The 20,707-nt window shown below is 34.1% G+C and overlaps 3 protein-coding genes and 1 long non-coding RNA gene across 4 annotated transcripts; 2 read left to right on the top strand and 2 right to left on the bottom strand.

Annotated features, from left to right (window-relative positions):
* Nucleotides 1-736: 736 nt before the first annotated feature.
* Nucleotides 737-2,018, bottom strand: LOC127905583 (uncharacterized). The gene is made up of 2 exons (XR_008059732.1): nucleotides 1,124-2,018; nucleotides 737-1,030 (listed from the first exon to the last, which is right to left on the bottom strand). It is a non-coding gene; the product is annotated as an uncharacterized LOC127905583 (long non-coding RNA).
* Nucleotides 2,019-3,283: 1,265 nt separating this feature from the next.
* Nucleotides 3,284-6,590, bottom strand: LOC18101208 (vicilin-like seed storage protein At2g18540). Its single transcript, XM_006380688.3, has 5 exons — nucleotides 5,996-6,590; nucleotides 5,735-5,910; nucleotides 5,501-5,581; nucleotides 4,868-5,155; nucleotides 3,284-4,748 (listed from the first exon to the last, which is right to left on the bottom strand). The coding sequence occupies exons 1-5, from the start codon at nucleotides 6,282-6,284 to the stop codon at nucleotides 3,498-3,500; spliced, it is 2,085 nt and encodes a 694-aa protein (XP_006380750.2). The 5' UTR covers nucleotides 6,285-6,590; the 3' UTR covers nucleotides 3,284-3,497.
* Nucleotides 6,591-12,602: 6,012 nt separating this feature from the next.
* On the top strand, nucleotides 12,603-14,826 carry LOC7478019 (scarecrow-like protein 15). Its single transcript, XM_002310761.3, has one exon. The coding sequence runs from the start codon at nucleotides 12,910-12,912 to the stop codon at nucleotides 14,548-14,550; it is 1,641 nt and encodes a 546-aa protein (XP_002310797.2). The 5' UTR covers nucleotides 12,603-12,909; the 3' UTR covers nucleotides 14,551-14,826.
* Nucleotides 14,827-17,157: 2,331 nt separating this feature from the next.
* LOC7473151 (HVA22-like protein k) lies at nucleotides 17,158-20,612 on the top strand. The gene is made up of 8 exons (XM_002310760.4): nucleotides 17,158-17,298; nucleotides 17,981-18,039; nucleotides 18,269-18,366; nucleotides 18,939-18,990; nucleotides 19,197-19,260; nucleotides 19,529-19,624; nucleotides 19,868-19,940; nucleotides 20,038-20,612. Exons 1-8 carry the CDS (start codon nucleotides 17,185-17,187, stop codon nucleotides 20,151-20,153), a joined length of 672 nt encoding a protein of 223 aa, XP_002310796.2. The 5' UTR covers nucleotides 17,158-17,184; the 3' UTR covers nucleotides 20,154-20,612.
* The last annotated feature ends 95 nt before the right edge of the window (nucleotides 20,613-20,707 follow it).

Genomic DNA, 20,707 nt, shown 5'->3' on the forward strand with positions numbered 1-20,707 from the left:
TGCCTGTATAGTTGATCAACTGGCTTTTTAGGATTATCAGAAACAAGTTATGTTTAATATAAATTATATTTTTAAATTATATTTAATAATTTAAATTATTAAGTTGAGATGTTTTTTTAATAAAATATTAGAATTTTAATAATTAAACAGTTATGAGTTGCTTTTGTTTTTTTGGTTTTTTAACCTTAAATAGTTTTTACCTAATATCCTAAGATGTTGCTTAACAATTTAAATTGAATTTGGTGAACAATAATGGCTGAACTAGGAATAAGGTTAACTGTCTCAATTTGGCTAGGAATTAGGTCATCTGTCTCCATTTTGGTGCAACTACCAAGCCTGAAGGTGTATTATTACCAATCAACATGGAAATTATAGAAACAGAACTGATGGTTTATTAAAATTATTGAAAATACCAGTTGTTTTAAAAGACATATCTTTAACAAATTAATTAACTTTAACAAAAGTTAAGATCTAATAATGAGAAAAAAAATGAAATAAAGTGATATGATAGAAAAGAAAAATAATAATAAAAAAGAGAGTGAAAAGAAAAGACAAGTTACTGGGGACAGGAATCTGTTTTTGACACTGTTAAAAATATTTTTTTTTAACCAAAAAATACAATATAAACTCAAATTGTAAAATTATAAGTAATTATCTATTAACAATTCAATTCAATTCAAGTAATAAATAACAATATAATATAATTAAAACAAAAATAAAATAAACAATATAAAAATTCAATCATCTTAAAAATAAAATAAATAGTTTAAATAAAAATTTCTACATAATTTAGGTAATTTAAAAATACAATGCATTATAATATATTTATAAAATTTTATTTAAAAAAAATAACAAACCTCAAACAAATAATCTATTAATATATAATATAAATTAAAAGCAGTCTCATTACCTTTAACTTGCCTTCATCGTCATCGTTATTCTAAGAAACTTTGAAGTAAGTTAACCTACGATGTACCCTTGGTCTCATCTTGTATATAAGTAAGGGATTGCTCAGTTGAACAATAATGTCCTCAAATCAACAGGTACACCAAATTCAGACCAAAATTCCACGTTATATGAGGATAAGGCATGCTAAAAGCAAAATTAGTAATCTTGAATATACCTCTACCGCTCGGTTTTATTCTGTTGCTGCAAAAGAAAAAACCAACCTTTGTTGCTGCTGTTGCTATGCAGCCTTCATTCTCATCATCTCCTCTTGCAGTTGCAAATAAAGCTCCTCCGTTTCCCTTGGTGAACCCACGAGAACACCACCACCATGAACAAACTTGCAACTTTCTCCATTCTTGCAGAACTCTCTAGCAAAACACAGACAAGGCTTATACCCAAGACCAAAACCCCCATCTTCAGCACCAAAACACGCATCGCTCTCTGAAAATCTCCTTCTATGCAAATGGCTATCTCTATTAGCAATCGGATAACCACCCAATCGAACCCCTTTGGTCCATAAAGCCCTCATTTTTTATAGAGGGGTCATCAAGAAACGAAAGATAATCATCTAATTGATACTCATAAGGGAAATCAACACTATTATTACTGCAATCACCACCGCCATTACCACCATTCCTCGAGAATGGTGGCACTAAAACAGACCCAGAACGTATATTATCATTGGACAAAAAAGGACTGGATTTTGGGCTAATTGAAGTGTTACTGTTACTATTATTTGGCAACCCATGAACATGCCAGGGATTTGGAGGCGGGTTTTTTCTTTGTGACTCTTGGAGAAGATTGTGAAAAGGGGTTAGTGTTACAAGGCCTTGCTATGGGATTGAGAGGCAACGGAGAAGATGGTGTAGAAGGTGGAAACGTGTTTGTAGAAAGTCCAAAGTGGGTTTTGGCCTTAAAGACTGCATTTTGCAAAATCATAAACTCGGGTGCAAATTCGTGATTTTGCACGATTTTGTCCGAGTTTAATTATATTGCATGTGTCAAGTTTGATTTTAGCAGTTTTCAGGTTTTTAGTTTGAGTTTGGATGTTAGATATATGTTTATCTGTAAAATTGAATGATTTTATAAATTGATTCGTGATTTTAATAATAATATTTAATATAATTAGTATTATTAAAAAAATCTTGATAATTCTGACTAGTGACTATATCTTAGAAGATGATCAAATAAGATCGTGATTAATTCTAAATTAACCTCAAACCCTCTAACCAATTATGATCTCGTTTAGTGAACTTTCAAGGTGTAGTTAGAATTATTTTGTCGAGATTATTTTAACAGTACCGAGTGTATCAAAAATAGATTCTTAATGTGTTCTCGGTAACCTATTTTTTCTTTCAAACAAAACCCTTAACCAATTGCGATCTCGTGGTCTTCTAAGGTGTGGTTAGGATTATTTTAACAGTACCGAGTGTATCAAAAACAGATTCTTGATGTGTTCCCGGTAACCTATTCTTTCTTTTAATTTTTTTTTAATTTTTTTATGTCACATTAGCTTATCTTAAACCATTATATCTTAAATCTTATATTTTATATCATTGAATTTTCATGAAATTTTAAATTGAGTTTTGTACTTGCTAGTTAACATGAAGAGAGATATGAAGTTTACAACCACAATTATTTCCGGTTGATTTTGTACTAAGCTATGCTACTATTCTAATATTTTTCTAATACATGTTATTTTCCCAAAACTTTTATTAAGTGTTAAAATGATAAAAACCAAAAAAACCTCTCTATGCATTTTTTGGATTATCAACCACTAATAAAATTAAATTCTTAACTTCCTGAACCATCTAGGTGGTGGTCCAGTGGTAAGAGCTTGAGACCAAGAGGTTTGCTTCCTCTGTGGTCTCAGGTTCGAGCCCTGTGGTTGCTCATATGATGACCACTAGAGACTTACATGGTCGTTAACTTCAGGGCCCGTGGAATTAGTCGAGGTGCGCGCAAGCTGGCCCGGACACCCACGTTAAACTAAAAAAAAAAAAAAATTCTTAACTTCCTGGCTCCAACCTAATATCTGGTTCGAGTGCCATCAAAATGCGGTTAGAGGAGTGCTACTCTGTACTTCGAAGCATGTAACTACATTCTCAGTTCTGTTTTACATTTCATTCATTCTTTTACTATTTTAGCAGTTGACAGTAGTCTCGATGATTGCTTTATTTTCGTTCTGCACATTCAAATATTTGATTTTCTAAACTCGTGCTATGAACAAGCCAGCTGTTTGGTGCCTGTTTAAGGATCAATTTGTATAAAAATGATCAGAGTTCCCCTAACTTTTGACGGGAAAGTCTCGATCAATTAAGCAAAGAAATCAAAGTCTCTGAACCTTTAAGCCAGTAGCAAGAACCATGAATTGCAATTCTCATCGCATGAAGTTATGCATGCAAACTCGTGAAAAAACTCATCTCGTTGCATGAAACACTAATGCCAAAAACTGAGATACAAAACGTGGATCTCACAGCTTATTAAAAGAGTGGTTGAAAAGCATAAAAACAAGAGACTGCATGTAAATGCTTGGAAAGTAGTCAAATTTAGAGCTTCCAAGGATTCCTTAAAGCTCTTCTTCCTTTCCCTTCATCACCTTTACGCTCTTGATCTTCTTTTCTAGCTTCCACTTCTTGTTCCTCTGGTTGTTCTCCCCCTCCTTCACGTCTTTCCCTTTCCTTAGCCCTTTCTTCTTCTTTCCAGCGTCGCTTTTGCCTTTCTTCTTCTTGTCTCCTTGCCTCTTCATGCTCCCTCCTGGGGGTCTCTTCTCGTTGTCTTTGCTTCTCTTGTCGCTTCTTTTTTTCTTCTCTTCTCCTAGCCTCTTCTTGCTGCTCCTCCTCTTCTCTCCTCTGTTTTTCTTCCTCTTCTTGTCGTTCCCTCTCCTCTTCTTCCTGTTCTCTTCTCTCCTCTTCCTCCCTTTCCCTCTGCTCCTCTTCTCTTTTCCTAGCCTCCTCTTCCTCCTCCTCCCTCCTCTGTTTTTCTTCCTCTTCCTGTCGTTCCCTCTCCGCTTCTTCTCTTTTCCTAGCCTCCTCTTCCTCCTCCTCCCTCCTCTGTTTTTCTTCCTCTTCTTGTCGTTCCCTCTCCGCTTCTTCCTGTTCTCTCCTCTCCTCTTCTTCTCTCTTCCTAGCCTCCTCTTCCTCCCTTTCCCTCTCCTCCTCTTCTCTTTTCCTAGCCTCCTCTTCCTCCTCCTCCCTCCTCTGTTTTTCTTCCTCTTCTTGTCGTTCCCTCTCCGCTTCTTCTCTCTTCCTAGCCTCCTCTTCCTCCCTTTCCCTCTCTTCCTCCTCTTCTCTTTTCCTAGCTTCTTCTTCCTCTTTCTTTCTAGCCTCCTCTTCCTCTCTCTTCCTAGCCTCCTCTTCCTGCTTTTCCTTTTCAAATTCTTCCTTCATTTTATTCTCCTCTATCTCAGCACAAGAAGTGCAATCCAATATGAGCGCTTCTTCCTGAGCATTTAAAAGCTGATCCATTGTGGTGTTAGTAACATTGAATGACACAGCCAAGATGCCTCTGTCCAATATTTGGAGGATTGAGCTCTTCCCAGTCAGAAATTGAGGATGATTTCTCTTTGTTGATGTGCTGAACCCCATGAAAACAAATGAATCATTGTTGAAGGAAATTTGAGCCATAGGATGGAACCTAGGCACTGCAAAAACATCCCCTTCCTTAACCTTAAACCTCATGTTTTTGCACTCTGATTCATTTGCTGTGCTATGACAAATCACCCGAACCATCCCTCGCCCGTGCAACACTATTGCTATCTCAGTAGCCATTGGATTCCAATGTGGCCCCATCATGGATCCCTGAAACGAAAACCATCAATGGAAATGCTAATGAAAACACTAGCTAGTAACTGCCAGCTTCGTTCTAAGCCATGCTATGAGAGCAAAGCTTAAGATTAATTTACATTCGAAGGCATTACCTTTGTCAAGTTCACCATGAATATTCCAATGTTGGAATCACTTAGTGATTTCAAGCTATGTTTGTCTACAGTCAGACTCCACCCATTACAATTCTCAAAATCTGGCTTAGCATCTAGAATGTTGAATGTCTTGGTTTCCTTGGTTTTCTTATGTTTGTTTCCGATAAGGAAATCTAGCATTCGGTCTTCCAATTCCCAGTATACTGATTTCTGATCCTTTGTTACTGCGTGCACCACTGCTGGTGGCTTCGTTGCACTGGTTAATTCCTCTAAAACTTCTTCAGGGACCTTGAGAAACCAATTTGCAGTACATGTTTTAGTACATCTTTCAAGAAGTTCAAAATTTTGAGGCACAAAGCTCTGCACATAAAAGGGCTTGAAACTTGTTGCGAAATCAGTCTCAATTAGATAATGTTTTGTTTGTGGATCAAGCAGTGACTAATTCAATCAAATGTATAATATATATTTATTTTATCAGATAAATATTGCACTTCAGATTAATTTATAGCACCTACCATAGCATTGTTATTAGGGCAAAACAATACTAGAAAATATAACACACATAAATGTTGATTATATAAGAATGCTAATTAAGTTGACAAACTATTAGAAATAAGTCATCGATCATTATACCTTAAAAGCCTCTTGAAGGACTTTTCTATCAAATCCAAGGACCAGATCGCTGACGCTAGAGTATGCTCCAATTGATGGCTCCTACATTAATATTTGCAACGTCAGAAACAAAAACAGTAGACTTACTACTTATTACAGCTCTAAACAACTTCTCTTCAAAAATTTTCTCAAGGATTACCAGGTAATTACAAAATAATAAGAGGAAAGGAGAAAAGGGTCTCAAGAATCCTATACATATATGTCCTCATCTGTATTGGAAAAGATAGCATGGATCCTCATCTTCTGTCTTTCCGAGTCTAGGTTACTTCGAACAAAGAAAACTGAGCCTGCCTGCAGTCTATATACATCTCCTCTCCGTAGATTCATCCTCTTCATTTCTCTTCCATCGGTCCAACTCAACTTCCCATTCCCTGCATCCAAATGTAAGAACATAAAGCATACTGTTGAATATGGATCTTCTAGTGTAAGCAACATTGGCTAAGCTTAAGCACTTACCTGTGTGTACATAAAAGACCATGTCAGCATGGAGAAGCACAGGGAGCAACAAGGAGTTAGGCTCCAATGTGATGAACTGAATATGGTATGGCCCTTTTGTTCCACTACTAATTTCAGCAGCTGAAATCTCTCCATATTCTGTCACCACCAGAGACCTCCTGTGTCCTCTCCTCACCAGATAAGGTCTCTCCCAAGCTGAAACATCCTCACTGAAGGCCTCTACATGAATAGAGAGACAGAGTAGTAAACCCAAAAACAGGAGTGATAAAAGCGGCACCTTTTGCAGCATTTTTAGCAAAGGAAAGGAGAAATTAATGAGCTCAAGCCACTGATTGAGTTATAGCTATGATGATGATCTATATAAAGAGATGACGAGGAGCTACGTGTCATCCATGTGGACACGTAGATGTTCATGGCATCACGTGGCTGTTGCTTAGACGAACTCTTCCCGCTAAAATACAAAGTGGTAAAGATCTAATTTGATCCTTTTTTCAGGGACGAGGTCCTGGTTTTGCTTCGAAAATAGTTTCATTTCTTGAAAAGATAAGGCACAGTTTTCGGCAACAAGTGGTGGACTGGATCGAGTACACTCAAGTTTTATTTCTTCTTGTTTTTGGATCAAGGTGAGGGATGGACATAGACGGGCACGTTTCTTTCTTGATAGGGCCATTGTCCTAAGCTCTATTCTAGCTTGAACAATATAGGCTTACAATTGCTAGCTTAGAACTCTCATTCTTTGGACGAAACATGTCCTCACGGGCTAAGATTAGGCCCTCAAGCTTTTGGGTAAATGGGCCCTAGTAAAACAAATCCATTGCCTTTGTTCATTTCAAAAGCTTTCCTAATTAATTAAATACTATGATCATGTGAAATGTATAATGTAATAACAACAAAAGTTAGTCTTCTTACTAATGCAAACCATCAGCTTGTTTGTGGAGATGATACTCTCCAATATAGAGAAAGAAAGCTACAAAGATTCAATATTATTGTGTGTGAAAGAAGATCAAAACAAAAGACAAGGAATTGATATCCTTTTACAATTGTGAATATTTTGATGCAATATTTGAATTTGTTAAAGAAATTCATTAAAACCCAACATAATTTATTTTATTCTTATAAAATTATATTAAATTAAGATAAAAAAACAAAAAAACCATGCTACACTTGGTTTGAAAAGCTAGTAAATTAATGAGACTCAAGCTATATATCTCCTTACCAACCCTCTAATTAATTATATATCAGATCAAGAACTTCAAAACTAGGCAAAAGAAGATTTTACATGCAAGGTGAACATCGGCTTTCTTCCTTCTTGAACAAGATTTAACAAGTTGACTTCCTACTGGGAGAGTTCTGTGATGTTCTCTAACCCTAGCTGACTGTGACGCTTGAGAATTCTTTTCCAAGTGGATGATAAATCTCATGAGTTGGTCATTTCATCATGAATTCAAGTGGCAAAAGAAACAGAGCTACCAAAAAACAACTTTCCCTGCAGACCACATAACACTGTGATTTTAACCAGACTGTGGGATTCTTCATGGTCCCCGGCGCCCATGATGATGGCAGTGAAATTAAAGAAAGAAACTAGCATGGGCCACGTACAAAATGTTAAAGGAATCACATGAAAACTTGAATAATTGTGGTCGTAAAGAAAACTAATTGAATCATATGGTATTTTTTCAAAGCAAAACCAACATATCCTAAGGATCCTACCCTTATTGTAAAAGGACTTGTTTAAGGGTTGTTGCTTGTAAAATACAAGATAGAAGATCCGCCACTATCTTGCATGCCCGATTTGAATGACCCTCCACTCCCACCTTTCTTTGCCTTTTTCTTTTTCAGTGATGTGTGTACAGACTATCTTTTTACGTGAATGATTATAAATTGGAATCTCAAACCCTAACTTTTGTGTTCTACAAGCTGCCCTTATTAATTCCCTCTCTTTCTTCTATCCATCGCGTGTGTTCCGTGTCCTTAAGAGCCTTAATACCTAAGTATTTGACTTGAACCTTCTCCCAAAATAAAATACTCTCAAGTATGAACCAATGTTAATCACGAGTTCATGCAGAATATTAGTTTTCTTCCAAGGATGCTAAAGAATGCTGCCTTGTATTGGTTAATTGTTTCTTATATATATATATATATATATATATATATATATATATATATATATATATATATATATCATGGAAACACTCTTAGATATAATTCACGGATGAATAGCCACTTTTAAGAACCAAATTATAAAGTAGAGCTCGAGATATTTAGTCAATCATATCATATCATATATATTTATATATAAATCAAGAGATGTAAATGGTACTATTCAAATCACAAATATTCTCTGCTAATAATTGACTACTTAGCACTTGTTTTTAAATTTCTCATGGAATCCTTTGGTTTTGTTGTATTGCATTTTCTAGAATAATAATGTCACTTTCATAGTACGTACGAAGAATATGTCTCGAACTTCACAAAAATGAAAACAATCTAATTTCATATGATTTGCTATGAGCGAAAGGTTAATTAATTAATTAATTAATGTGTCGGGGAATTTTGTATTGGAGAGTTTTATATAAGTAATAAGATAACAATTTTTTATTGGGGAATTTATTAAAAATAAAATAAATAATTTTTATTTCTAATTTAATAATCACATATTGTTAATTAGAAAAAAAATATAAATTATATAACTTAAATTTTTAAATTGAATTGATGTTTTAAGTTTAAGCTAAATAATTTGTCAAAATTATAATTTTTTTCAAATTAAAGAATCTTAAAAACACATCATTTACTTGAATAAACTTCTTTGAATATTTATTTCAAAAATTGAACTCAAAAAACAAGGAAGAAAGCAAAACCACCCGCTAACTTTTGAGGTTTCTTGCAGTAATCTGCACTTTAATCATTTCATCTTTTGAATGACTAAAATTTTTGAAACCATATAATTCGAGTGAATTGCTCCTCCTATTATAACATCTGTAGAGCTTTGAAACTTGACCACTGCTTTTTATTAAGGGATTAATTTCAAAGGAAATTAAAAATCGAAAGAAAGAAAAGAAAATCTTACAATATATTAGTTACTAATACATGGAAGAACTGGCAAAATTAAGGTACGTAGTGTAAGAGGGAGCAGCTAGCATTGGATCCCTTGAGATGTTTCCATCAAAGAACAATAAAAATTAAGCAGAATTCTAATGAAGGAGACGCATGATGAGCTTTGATTACGGCATGACTGCATGCATCACACACAAAGCTAAAATTTGAAATATCTTTTCGCAGAGGTGGGCATGCAAATGCAAAGCTAGCCTAAAACCCTTTCTCTTTGTCCTTGAATGGTGGCTTCTTCCTTTCCAGTGCCTGTGGTACTGTTTTCATCATCAATCAATCAATCAAAAAATGAAAGATAATACCACTAACCTAAACGAGAACATATTCTCTTCTTCTTTTTAGTTTCCTTTTCTTTTTCTCTTTCCATTCTTTCTTTCTCTTGGCCGCCAAAGCTATACAGATCTTACGTGGGCTTGGATTCTACTGCTCAACGCAGCTGTATGCCTGTATGCAAGAACGATCGATGAACCTCAAACCTTTGATGCATATATGTACATGCATATCCGACAAAAAGCCGCAAGTGGGGTCCTACAAAGTCAGCCGTAGCCAATCAGATCGGATAGGATGTCAAATATCGGACCCCACTCGGGGGTCATATCTTCCGTCAACAAGAGTTCTATAAATTTTAATTTGTGGTAACTTTTCTTTCCTACTCCCATAGTGTTTTGTAGAATTAATCACGCACCCATAGCAGAGGGAGGAGTTAATGAACTGAAATATTTGTTAATAATAAGATTATTATTCGAATGGCTGCTTAAGTCAATGATAAGAAGTTCAAAAAAAAAACATATTGATTAACATGGTATGCATATTAACTATATGTAAGAATAGAAATTAAATAAAAAAAATTCAACTTGATCAGAAAAAAAAAAAAAGAGAGTTGAAATAACTCATTTACAATAACAAATGGGAATTCTTGGTTGAATACTCTCTATTGTAAAATTAAACACCATATTGCTGAAAAGAAAAGTCATATAATTGCTAATATGATGGTCACTAGAAGTTTAAATGATCGTTAATTTAAGAACTCGTGGAATTAGTTGAGGTGCGCGCAAGCTGGTCCAGACACCCATGTTAATTTAAAAAAAATGACATTTTTTGGAAAAATGAAATAAAAAGTGATAGTGAAATTACAATGAATTTTTTTTTTTTTTTTTGCATGTCTCCAATGAATCTCGTCTAAAACTATCATAATTTCACCCCAATCCGTCGAGAAAGTTGTTGAATTTTATGAACCTGTTCATTGGTCAAATGAAATAGAACCTATGCTTTCTATTTCCAAGAAGATGTGACAATGAGAGGGTGGTAGTGTTTGTTCTTAGGACTTTTGTGGGGACAAATAAGTTAATGGAACATTGACGCTCACAATTGACCTCTTCGTCATTTTGCACTTGAAATTAGTCCTTTATAGTGTTTGGATTATTCAATTATATCCCTATGTTATTCAATAAATAGCTTTATTAGATTTTCCCCTTGGAATGCTATCAAGAATTGAAGGATCAGTAAACAGTCTTTACTTAAAAAAAATTTCAGGATAAAATTCCATTTTTTTTTTTTAACTTTGAGCACCTGGGCTTAAGAATAAGCCCAAGCGCGTGAGCCTATAATTATGTTGTGTGTTTGGATTTTTATTTTTTTTATTAATATTTTTTTAAGTAGACAATATATTATTTGTTCCGGCAGACAAAATACATTATAAATCATTTGCATATCAGATTTTGAATACTATAATGGTTAAAAAATCAGCATGTGGGCAATTTTTTACCAAAAAAAACTTAATTTCAATATATTTTCATCTAAAAAACACTCTAATAACTTTAAGAAATTAATTTTCAAGCTTAGAAAAAATACTTAAATAAATTAAAAATACAAAATCAAACCAAAAAAATCTCTTTCGATCCATCTCTAAAGGACAGAAAAAATTGTACAGAATCCTAAGCCTAAATTTTTTAAAAAAAGCGTCGACACAACATTTTTTTTAAATGCCTTACCAAATTTTTTATTTTGAACCCTTTATTTTTTATTACTCCCAACAACAAAACCGAATTCTTCTTTGCAAAACTAAAAACCAATTTAATGCATAGACTCTTTTTTGAGAATGCAAAAAGCCGAAAGAAAATAACTCAAAACAAACCTTTAAATTCAATCATCAATTAATTTGAAATGATATAATAAAAAAAAATAATAACGACAAAAAAAAAAAAAGGTTCCATAGGAATGCACAATATTTGATCACTCATAGGTCGTAGTAAAACACTAGGCACACTGTGCCTTTATTTATTTTTTAATTGGATGGTATTATAGAATATAATGTATAATTTAATAAGAGATTGTGGTAATGGTTATTTTTTAAAGTATTAAAATAATATTTTTTTAAAAAAATTATATTTGATATCAATATATCAGGTAATCTGAAAACACCAAGAAAATATTAATTTGAAGTAAAAAAATTATTATTTTTTTAAAAAACTTTTAAAATATAAAAATAAATAGTCGTAAATCTTTAACATGGAAACAAATCAAACAATTGATAGAGACACTAGGATAAAAATAACTACTATTTTTTTTTCCATGTTTTATCCCTTCTCTTAAATTTATTCAGGAATTAAGTATGGTCGTACTATTTTGCTAGAGATGGATTTTAAATTTTTTTGAATGAAAAGGATTTAAACCTGTTTCACTGCTCTTAATTGTTGATGTATTTAGACTTTAAAGGGGAGTTTGACCCCACATTTGTGTTAAAAAAATTTGAATTTTTTTGTTTTAAAATATATTTTTTATTTTGATATGCTGATATTAAAAATAATTTTTTAAAATAATATATTATTTTGATATATTTTTAAATAAAATATATTTTAAAAAACAATAATTATCACTATCCCAAACACTATTGAATCTACAAAGTGGGCATTGTTAAAACTTTGTTGGCACTCAATAAAACTTGAATTTTTTAGATTCTAACTTGCAAGAAGCTCTACATGCTTACTCCATATGATGTGAAGGGGCATTAACTCTCATTTCTATATATTCCTTTCCTGGTCTAGCATGAAGCTCCAACTTAAGTCTTGTATCCTAGGGTTGGAGAAAGTGATTGCAGTCAAAATGGCCATCTGACTGATTTATTTATCACTTCTTTGCTTTCACTTTCTGGGTAGGCAGATCACAAGAAGGAAACTAATGTAAAATCATTGAAGAGAAAGGACAATTGGGACAGGCAATATATATGTTTGCATGTGGCACCTTCACATTTTGTTCTAAAGTTCTTGAGTTCTGCAAATACAAACAAAGAAGTCAATTCACAATTAGTGTTTGCAACTGAATTAATATATTTATACATATAATTTATTAGGTTAGAAACTTAGTTAATTTCCAGCCCCACATCTTTAACAGAAGCAAAATAATTGAGGTCTGCAAACTGGCAGCAGTGACCGTAACTTAGTGCCAACACCATGAAAGAAAACCACTGCCAGAACAATATCAGAACAGCATGAGGTGGGAAAATAAACGACGAATCCTAAAAAGGCTAAAGGCAAAGTAGAGACTTGAGTTACAAGCTTCGAAGAGATAAAAAGGATTGGTCTGACTCGTGTCTAGCATGCCATGGCCACACATGTCTCTCATGGATCACCATGCCTTGATACCCCTCATGCACACAAGCAAAGATAAAAGGCCAGTGATCATAACCACCAAAAGCCCCCTCTTCCCTTGCCATTTCCCACTTTCCAAAGCACTCAAAACAAGTAGAGAAAAAAAAAATTGAAGGAGTTTCAAGCACAGAGGGGCTACTTACCTTTGTGCTCTTAGCTATGAAAGTTCCAGTTCCCTCAACACAAAACAGCAGCTGCAACAACCAGTCTCAAAATCCAAAACCAGTGTCTTGCAACAACACCAACAATAACAGCAGAAACATCAGAATTAACCCCAACAATCAAAACTTGTGCTACGAACCCACTTCGGTTCTTGACCTGCGTCGCAGTCCAAGTCCTGCACGAGCTGGCAAACCGGCCCCTGCAAACGATCCTGTTGAGTGGGATGATCATGTCTTGCAAACTTTGGATTGGGATTCTATCATGAGAGATTTGGACTTCCATGATGATTCTGCTCCTGCCCTCATCAAGAATTTTCCACAGTTCGGTCCCTGCAGTGAGTCTCAAATCCAAAGCCATAACCTTCCTGAGTTCACTGCATCTCATCAGATGGATGCTACCCAGTTTCTTCACTCTGATTTTAACGATATGTACATTAATTCTATCCCAACTCACAATTTGACTTCTCTTGATTTGTCCCATAGTTTTCATAACAATATTGGAAATTGGAATGCTGGTTTTGATTTCATTCAAGAGCTTATCAAAGCAGCAGATTGTTTCGACACGAACGAGCTACAACTTGCACAAGCGATACTGGAACGGCTCAATCATCGACTTCAATCACCAATTGGTAAACCACTCCAAAGAGCCGCTTTTTTCTTCAAAGACGCTCTCCAGTCTCTCCTTGCTACCGGATCAACTCGGCCGCAAACAAATCCTGTAATCCCTTCGTGGTCCAATATTGTCCAAACCATTAAGGCCTACGAGGCCTTCTTTAGGATCTCTCCAATCCCCATGTTCGCTGACTTCACCACCAACCAAGCTATTCTTGATTCCCTTAATGGAAATTCAGTGTTTCTTCATGTCATAGACTTTGATATTGGATTTGGCTGCCACTATGCTTCTTTAATGAGGGAACTTGTAGACAAAGCAGACTCGTGCAATAACCTCACATCTCCGCTTCTTCGAATCACTGCTGTTATAACAGAAGACACTGTGATTGAAACCAAATTGATCAAAGAAAGACTCTCTCAATTCGCTCATGAGCTCAAGATCAGACTCCATATAGAGTTTGTGCCTTTCCGTACTTTTGAAATGCTATCTTTCAAAGCAATCGAGTTTGTTGATGGAGAGAAAACTGCTGTTATCTTATCTCCAATAATATTTCGCCGTCTAGGTTCAACAAATAATGTTACTACGTTTGTTAATGATGTCCGCCGAGTTTCACCAAGTGTAGTCATAGTTGTGGACAGTGAAGGGTGGACAGAATCTGGAACTGGATCGTCTTTTAGGAGGAACTTTGTTGATTGTCTTGAATTTTATTCAATGATGTTTGATTCCTTGGATGCAGCAGCTATTACTGGTGGCGATTGGGCTAGGAAAATTGAGATATTCCTGCTGAAACCCAAGATTTTAGCAGCAGTTGAAGGGTGCGGAAGGCGAGTAGCGTCTCGATGGAGGGAGGTATTTGTTGGGGCAGGAATGAGGCCAGTGCACTTGAGTCAGTTTGCTGATTTTCAAGCCGAGTCTTTGCTGGGGAAGGTGCAAGTGAGAGGTTTCTATGTGGCAAAACGGCTGGCTGAGTTGGTTCTTTGCTGGAAAGATAGGCCCCTTATTGCTACATCAGCTTGGAAGTGTTAGAAACAAATGGTGATCTTGGTATATTAGAAGTTGATTAGGTTGTTTTTTTGGGATGTAATGATGAATGTATCCCAAAATTATATAGTTTCTTACTTTTGGTAGTTCTCTCTTTTCTGTTGGTGTCTTGCTAGAAAGAAAGAATGGGGCTGAGTTTCTCTAGTCACTGTCTAGGTCTCTCTTTTGTATAACTTGCACAGAACTTTTGCCTGTTATCAAAAGATCTGTAGAAATATAAATTGAAAGGGATAATCCCAATTAGGGAATCATAATCTGCCAGTTCTCTGTTCCCATGATTATTTTTTTGCATGAAGTGTTTCTGACTGAAAAACAAGTCCTTAATGGTCCAAGAAACCATATGAAATGTGCAATCCAAACCTCCAAGAGTTTCACCAATTTACAGCAGAAAATCTCCAGGCCTCCATAGCTGACTAAACCACAAGAGACATCAGTACTTTCATAATACCAAGAAAAGCCACCCGCTAAAATCAAGCGGGACAGAACAGCAGCAAACGAAACCAGAAGGCCTCAATCCGAGCTTGATCATCATTTACTATGCCGCTACCAATTTAGAAAATCCAAAACTCAAGGCTTCCAGCCGGCAAAAACCCTCAACAGATTTGACGGAAAACCAGAGAGCAGGGAGGGAAACAGCAGCATAGAAAGAACAAAACTTGATTTTCTACAGATTTTACCCTTTTATAATTTTATTTTATTTTATGAATTCTGTTTTATTCTCCTACTATATGTTTGTATAACATTTTTGTGTCCTTCCCCATTCCTTACATTGGGTGTCAATAATCTATGCATGTACATAAAAAAAATACATTTAGAAATTTAAAAAATGATAAAAAAAAAAAAAAAAAGGAAGGTTGGCAACTGAACGAACACGGCATGAAAACAGCCATGCCAAGTCTGTCAGCAACAAAAAAATAGAATCCATTTATTCGAAAGAGAACAGCCAGATTTAAGAGATAAATGTAAGCCCTGGTCACATCAGCATGGTAATACCCTTTTAAATTAAATAAATAAAAAATTGTAGAAAATTAACGCAAGAATAATTTCTCAGTGCAGAAAGGAATCTTAAAACATGAAAAAACTGATAATTATCAAAAAGATAGAACTCTTACCCATAAAAAACCAAAAAAAACAGAGAGAGATGACATGAAAAATAAATTTGATTGTTTATAACCAATCCACATGAAAAATAAATAAATGATAGGGTGGTATTCTAATAAAATAGTAATAATACCAATTAAACAAAAAAATCAAACATATTTAAGCCAAAAATTAATACTGGGAAATTAGTTTTATTATGTTTGGAAACTTCATATGTTGGAAAAAAAGAAAAAGAAAACTAGTATTAACAGATCATTTCGTCTATCACCTTCAACAGTAAGAAAACTAGTAGTAATAATTTGATTTAAAGCCCATGCTAGGTAAGAAATTGAGTTGGGAGGTTTTAAGGTTTTCTCATAGTTTAATGACATTATAAATTTTTTTTTTATTTGAAAATATATTTTTTGTTTAAAAGAATTTTGATCTGATTTGTTAGGCAATTATCTGGTTATATCTGAAAATACAAAGGAATTTCATCAAAAATTAATTTTTATGGGAATTGTCCGTGGAAAATATCCCATCATTTGTTTTCCTACGAAGTTTATTTTTCTATCATTTATTTTAAAACAAATAATCAAGTAAAAAAGTATATTATTAATTAATTCATGATGGAAATTTTTGTTGGAAATTATGAAAATTTTTCCTCATAAGAAGAAATAAAAAACTAAAAAAATAATATAGTATGTTTTTAAAATATATTAAAAATCTTAACAAAACATTTTTTTTCTTTTTACAATCCAATTCTCATAAACAAATTGCGAAACAACGTTAAAAAAATATTTTTCTAATATAATAAAACCTAAAATACATAATGTCGATTAAACAAAAAAAATCAAACATACTCATAAAGTCTATCCTAATAGCTGGAAGTCTTTTTTCTCACCATTTCTCGCAAAATTCAAGATAATTTTGAATTAATATTTTAAAAATACTAGTGTTAATTAAAATCAGAACATGAATTAAAGATTTAAAACTATAAGATACAGTATACATATTTTTTAAATATAATTCTCAATTAACTTCTACAGTATTAAATTTTAATTTTTTTTAATTTTTAAAATTGTCACATATTAATTCTTTTATGCCCAATGAACAGCAGACACTTGATAGATTAACAAACAACCTCAACTGAATCTTTAATAAATAAAAAGGATAGAATCATAGTTTTTAAATCTAATTGGATGTCAATCTAAGATAAATTCTTGATTAAGAGAGTTTACCCGGTTAATTTAGCTTAACCAATTTTTTTAAATTAAAAAATAAAAATAATATTATTTAAAAAAAGCAATTGTAATTTACTAAGTTTTTTTCTAAACTAAACGAGTGATGGGATAATTCAGGTTTTTAATTAAATTATATTGGATCAATTTTTTTTATTATTTTTTTGGTTGAAACCTGGGAAGACTTAGAGTTCGGGTCACTGGTAACAAATTATTGAATTTTAAAACTATAGATAAATTATTAAAATAAAACAAAACAATCTACCCAAGGGCAAAATCGAAAGAAAACCAAGAGTGCATGGACAAAAAGTGTCATAAACCCTATTTTCTTGTCAAACACTCAGTTTCACATCTTAAGAAACTCTCTGCTTCGATTCCTATGGCTCTTCTGGGATCCAACGTAGTAAACGAGGTTAGCAATTACAGTAGCATCCTGATGTTCTTATGTTTTACACAAAAAACTAGCATCTGTTAAGGTTTCGATTTTAATATTGTTTTACGCAATTAATTTACCAGTCATTAAATCCCATTAATTATCCAATTTTGAAGTTTTTATGGATGTACGGATCTATTTCATTCGATGATTAAGAGAACAGACAAAATTAACTGTGTAATTGAATTGAAGAAGCTGATTTCATGATTTAGATGCCTTAAAATTATGCTAGCTGTCGTGGGCCATTACCAGTGCAGCATTAAAAATGGTGTGAATGGATTAAATTTGGTGGATGAATTGCAATTGAACCTTATTTAGGAGGCATGTTGTCTTCTAGAGGGATCTAGTGTCTCAAAGGGTTATGGAATGTTTAGCCCATGATAGAATTGAATGCAGGCGACCGGTGGTGAAGCTAGAGGTAGTTTGAAAAGAGGCTAAAAGAAAGGGAAGGGTCCATATGGGTGTTAAACTGAAGGGTAGTTGAATGGGCTAGTTGCATTTTTTGGATGGCTGTTTTGTAAGCATATCTGCCCGCTGTTGGATGAGGGGAGGTTCATGTAGCCAACACCACCTAGTTACGGGTTGAGGTTGTGGATTTTGCATAAATCCTCGTGTGTTTTTAAATAATTTTGTGTTTATGATTTTTTATTATGTGAAGCAGGTCGGGTTGCGGTTACTTCTTTGCCCACTTGGATCGAACATTGTAGTAAGAACAGCATGGTGAGTTTTGATTGATGGATGTTTGATAAGTATAGTTTTCATTTTGGCATCCATGTTGATATATATCTCTTTTAGTACTTAAGGTGTAAATAATTTTTTGTTCCAGATGTCTATGTAGGATTCCAGTTTTGGGTTTTGGATAGCCGCTATCTATTGTTTCACCCTGTTTTTCATCATTTGATGCTAAAAGATGGTAGTAATTAACTTGATTTTTTTCCCACTCATGCAGCTGTTCTGTGGGGATTGTTATACCTGTGTACCATACATTCAAAGCAATTGAGAGAAAAGATGAAAATGAGGAACAGAAGTGGCTAATGTACTGGGCAGGTTAGAGAGTTTCTGTTTCTTAGGTTTTCTTTCTCATCCTTTTTCCCATGCAAAATTTGTTTTAGGTTCTTAGAAACAAATAAGTAATCGGTGCCTTTTTTTTTTTAATTCTTTCAACCTACTTTTAAGGCAATGACTATCTTCATTTTATTCTTCATGAGTAAATTTTTCCCTGCTTGTGTCCTATAATAGCTATTCAATTCTAATTTCCAGTTTTCAGTATGCCTGTTCCCTTTCTTTTGAATGTTTGCATGAGTATTGAGGTAGGAAGAAACAAATAAGTAAGACCTTATTTTTATATTGTGTTGCATGCCTTTTACTGTGTTGCAAAGTGGACATGGAATCTTGGCACGCTGCACCCTCTACTTTATGTCTGACATTAATTGATCAGTCAATCAAAGCAATGCATATCTACCTAGAGCTTATGATCCATATTTGTGCGGTGCTCGATGTTTGATAATTATGTCCTTTTATTATGTTTTGTTTTGTTTTGAGAGATGGTTGTAGTTGGGGACCCGCTTATCTCTTGGCATTGTTATTCATGCTTCCTGAGTATCTTGCTATAATTGCAGCATATGGATCTTTCACCCTTGCGGAGGTTTTTACAGACAAGTTGATCTCTTGGTAAGTTCTGAACCCTGAGCTTTTAGTTCTGAAGTCTAAATCATCCGATTTGGTTCCATAGGACTAGTTCTTTCTAATCTTGTAAATGCAGCATAGAACTTAAAAATATTCCATCTAGGAGTTAAGAGATACGTAGCATGCATAACTTGTATATCTATTTATTTATTACTTTGATTAGTCCTTGATCATTGTTTATCTTTCTCCAGGTTTCCGATGTATTATCACATGAAGTTTGCTTTTTTGGTGTGGCTTCAACTTCCATCTGCTGAAGTAAATTTTGATCCTAAACTCCTTAATTCTCCTTAGATAGAATTGAGTTGTTTCCTCTGATTGAATGCCCTCAATCTTATGTCATTTTATAAATGTCGACAAAATAAATCTAGCTTGTGTATTGGTTATCATTTGTTGGGAGCTAGTGATATATTTATCACTGGCATTTTGTGGTGCCACAGCTCTATTATACACAGCATGATGAAGTATATTTGATCAAGACATGGGATGAACCTATACTGAAATTGAATATCTCACTTTCAAACAGGGGGCTAAGCAATTGTATATGAACCACCTGCGTCCTTTCTTATCGAGGCATCAAGCTAGAGTTGATCTGATTATGGGCTTAGCATATGGTGAAATGGTATGTCCTCTTTATTGTTATCAAGTTTAGGACATTGTAATTTATATGAATTCTTAACTCTGAAGTGCATTTATGTCCATTTTCCAATTTACTTTAAGATGGTTCAAGACCAGTGACTTTTTCCTATTCTGTTCCCTGTAATTGATCAAAATATTGCATGTAGACTGCATCCTTTTTGTTCTGAGTTTCATCTTACACGTGAAAATGCAAATTTAAAGTGATCTGATTTCTTCAATTTTGCAGGTCAAACTCATCAGCAATCACCAAGCAGAACTTCAATATGCTAAGAGAATGCTTTTGAAGGTTATGGGATCAGGTTCGGATGATGTAGACACATGTTTTAGTTAGTTTGTTAATGCTACCGATCTCCATTCTGGCCAATCCTGAAACTTTGCTATCTTTCTCTGAACCAGCTGACCAAATGTTAAAGGATGCTCCTAATCACCCAGAAGGGCATCCTGAAGTCCCAGCCATCGAAGAAGAGCAGACAAGAACAATCTTGGATACTGAATCTGATCATGCTGATTGAAACTCTCTATCCTTCACCATTCATGTGCCCAATTTCAAATCCCTGACAAAGGATTAAGAGCTCTCCCATCCATCATTGAGGCGTTACCATTCAAATTCTTTATGCCTTTCATCAAAGTTTGCTTCCCTAACCAATCAGCTGAGGAAAACCTACCTTAAACTCCAGTCAATATGTTGCTTATGAGCTTAGATTTTTCAACAGGATCACAGAAGTAGTGTTTACACTTGTATGTATGTAAGAATAAGATAACTAGATTAGCACCTTGTTTGATTGACCCTCGTCGCTTACCCGCATTTCTCTTGGTATACCTAGCCTACCGAAAAGCAAAGAAACAAAGATATGGTTTGATTTGCGTTCTTCATTCTGTACTATGTCAGGTTTTCGATAAAAACATGTAAATATATTAAACAATTCAAAAACAACACAGACGATTGCTGCTTGTGTTTGTTGTTTTAATAATTGCCTGGATTACTCAAGCATTCAGTATAAGAGTCATCATCTGCGATTAGACTCCCTACTTTGTGCTGGAATCTATCAATTCTCGTTCTTGAATT

Source organism: Populus trichocarpa, chromosome 7, assembly GCF_000002775.5.
Source record: "Populus trichocarpa isolate Nisqually-1 chromosome 7, P.trichocarpa_v4.1, whole genome shotgun sequence".
Classification (NCBI taxonomy): Eukaryota; Viridiplantae; Streptophyta; class Magnoliopsida; order Malpighiales; family Salicaceae; genus Populus; species Populus trichocarpa.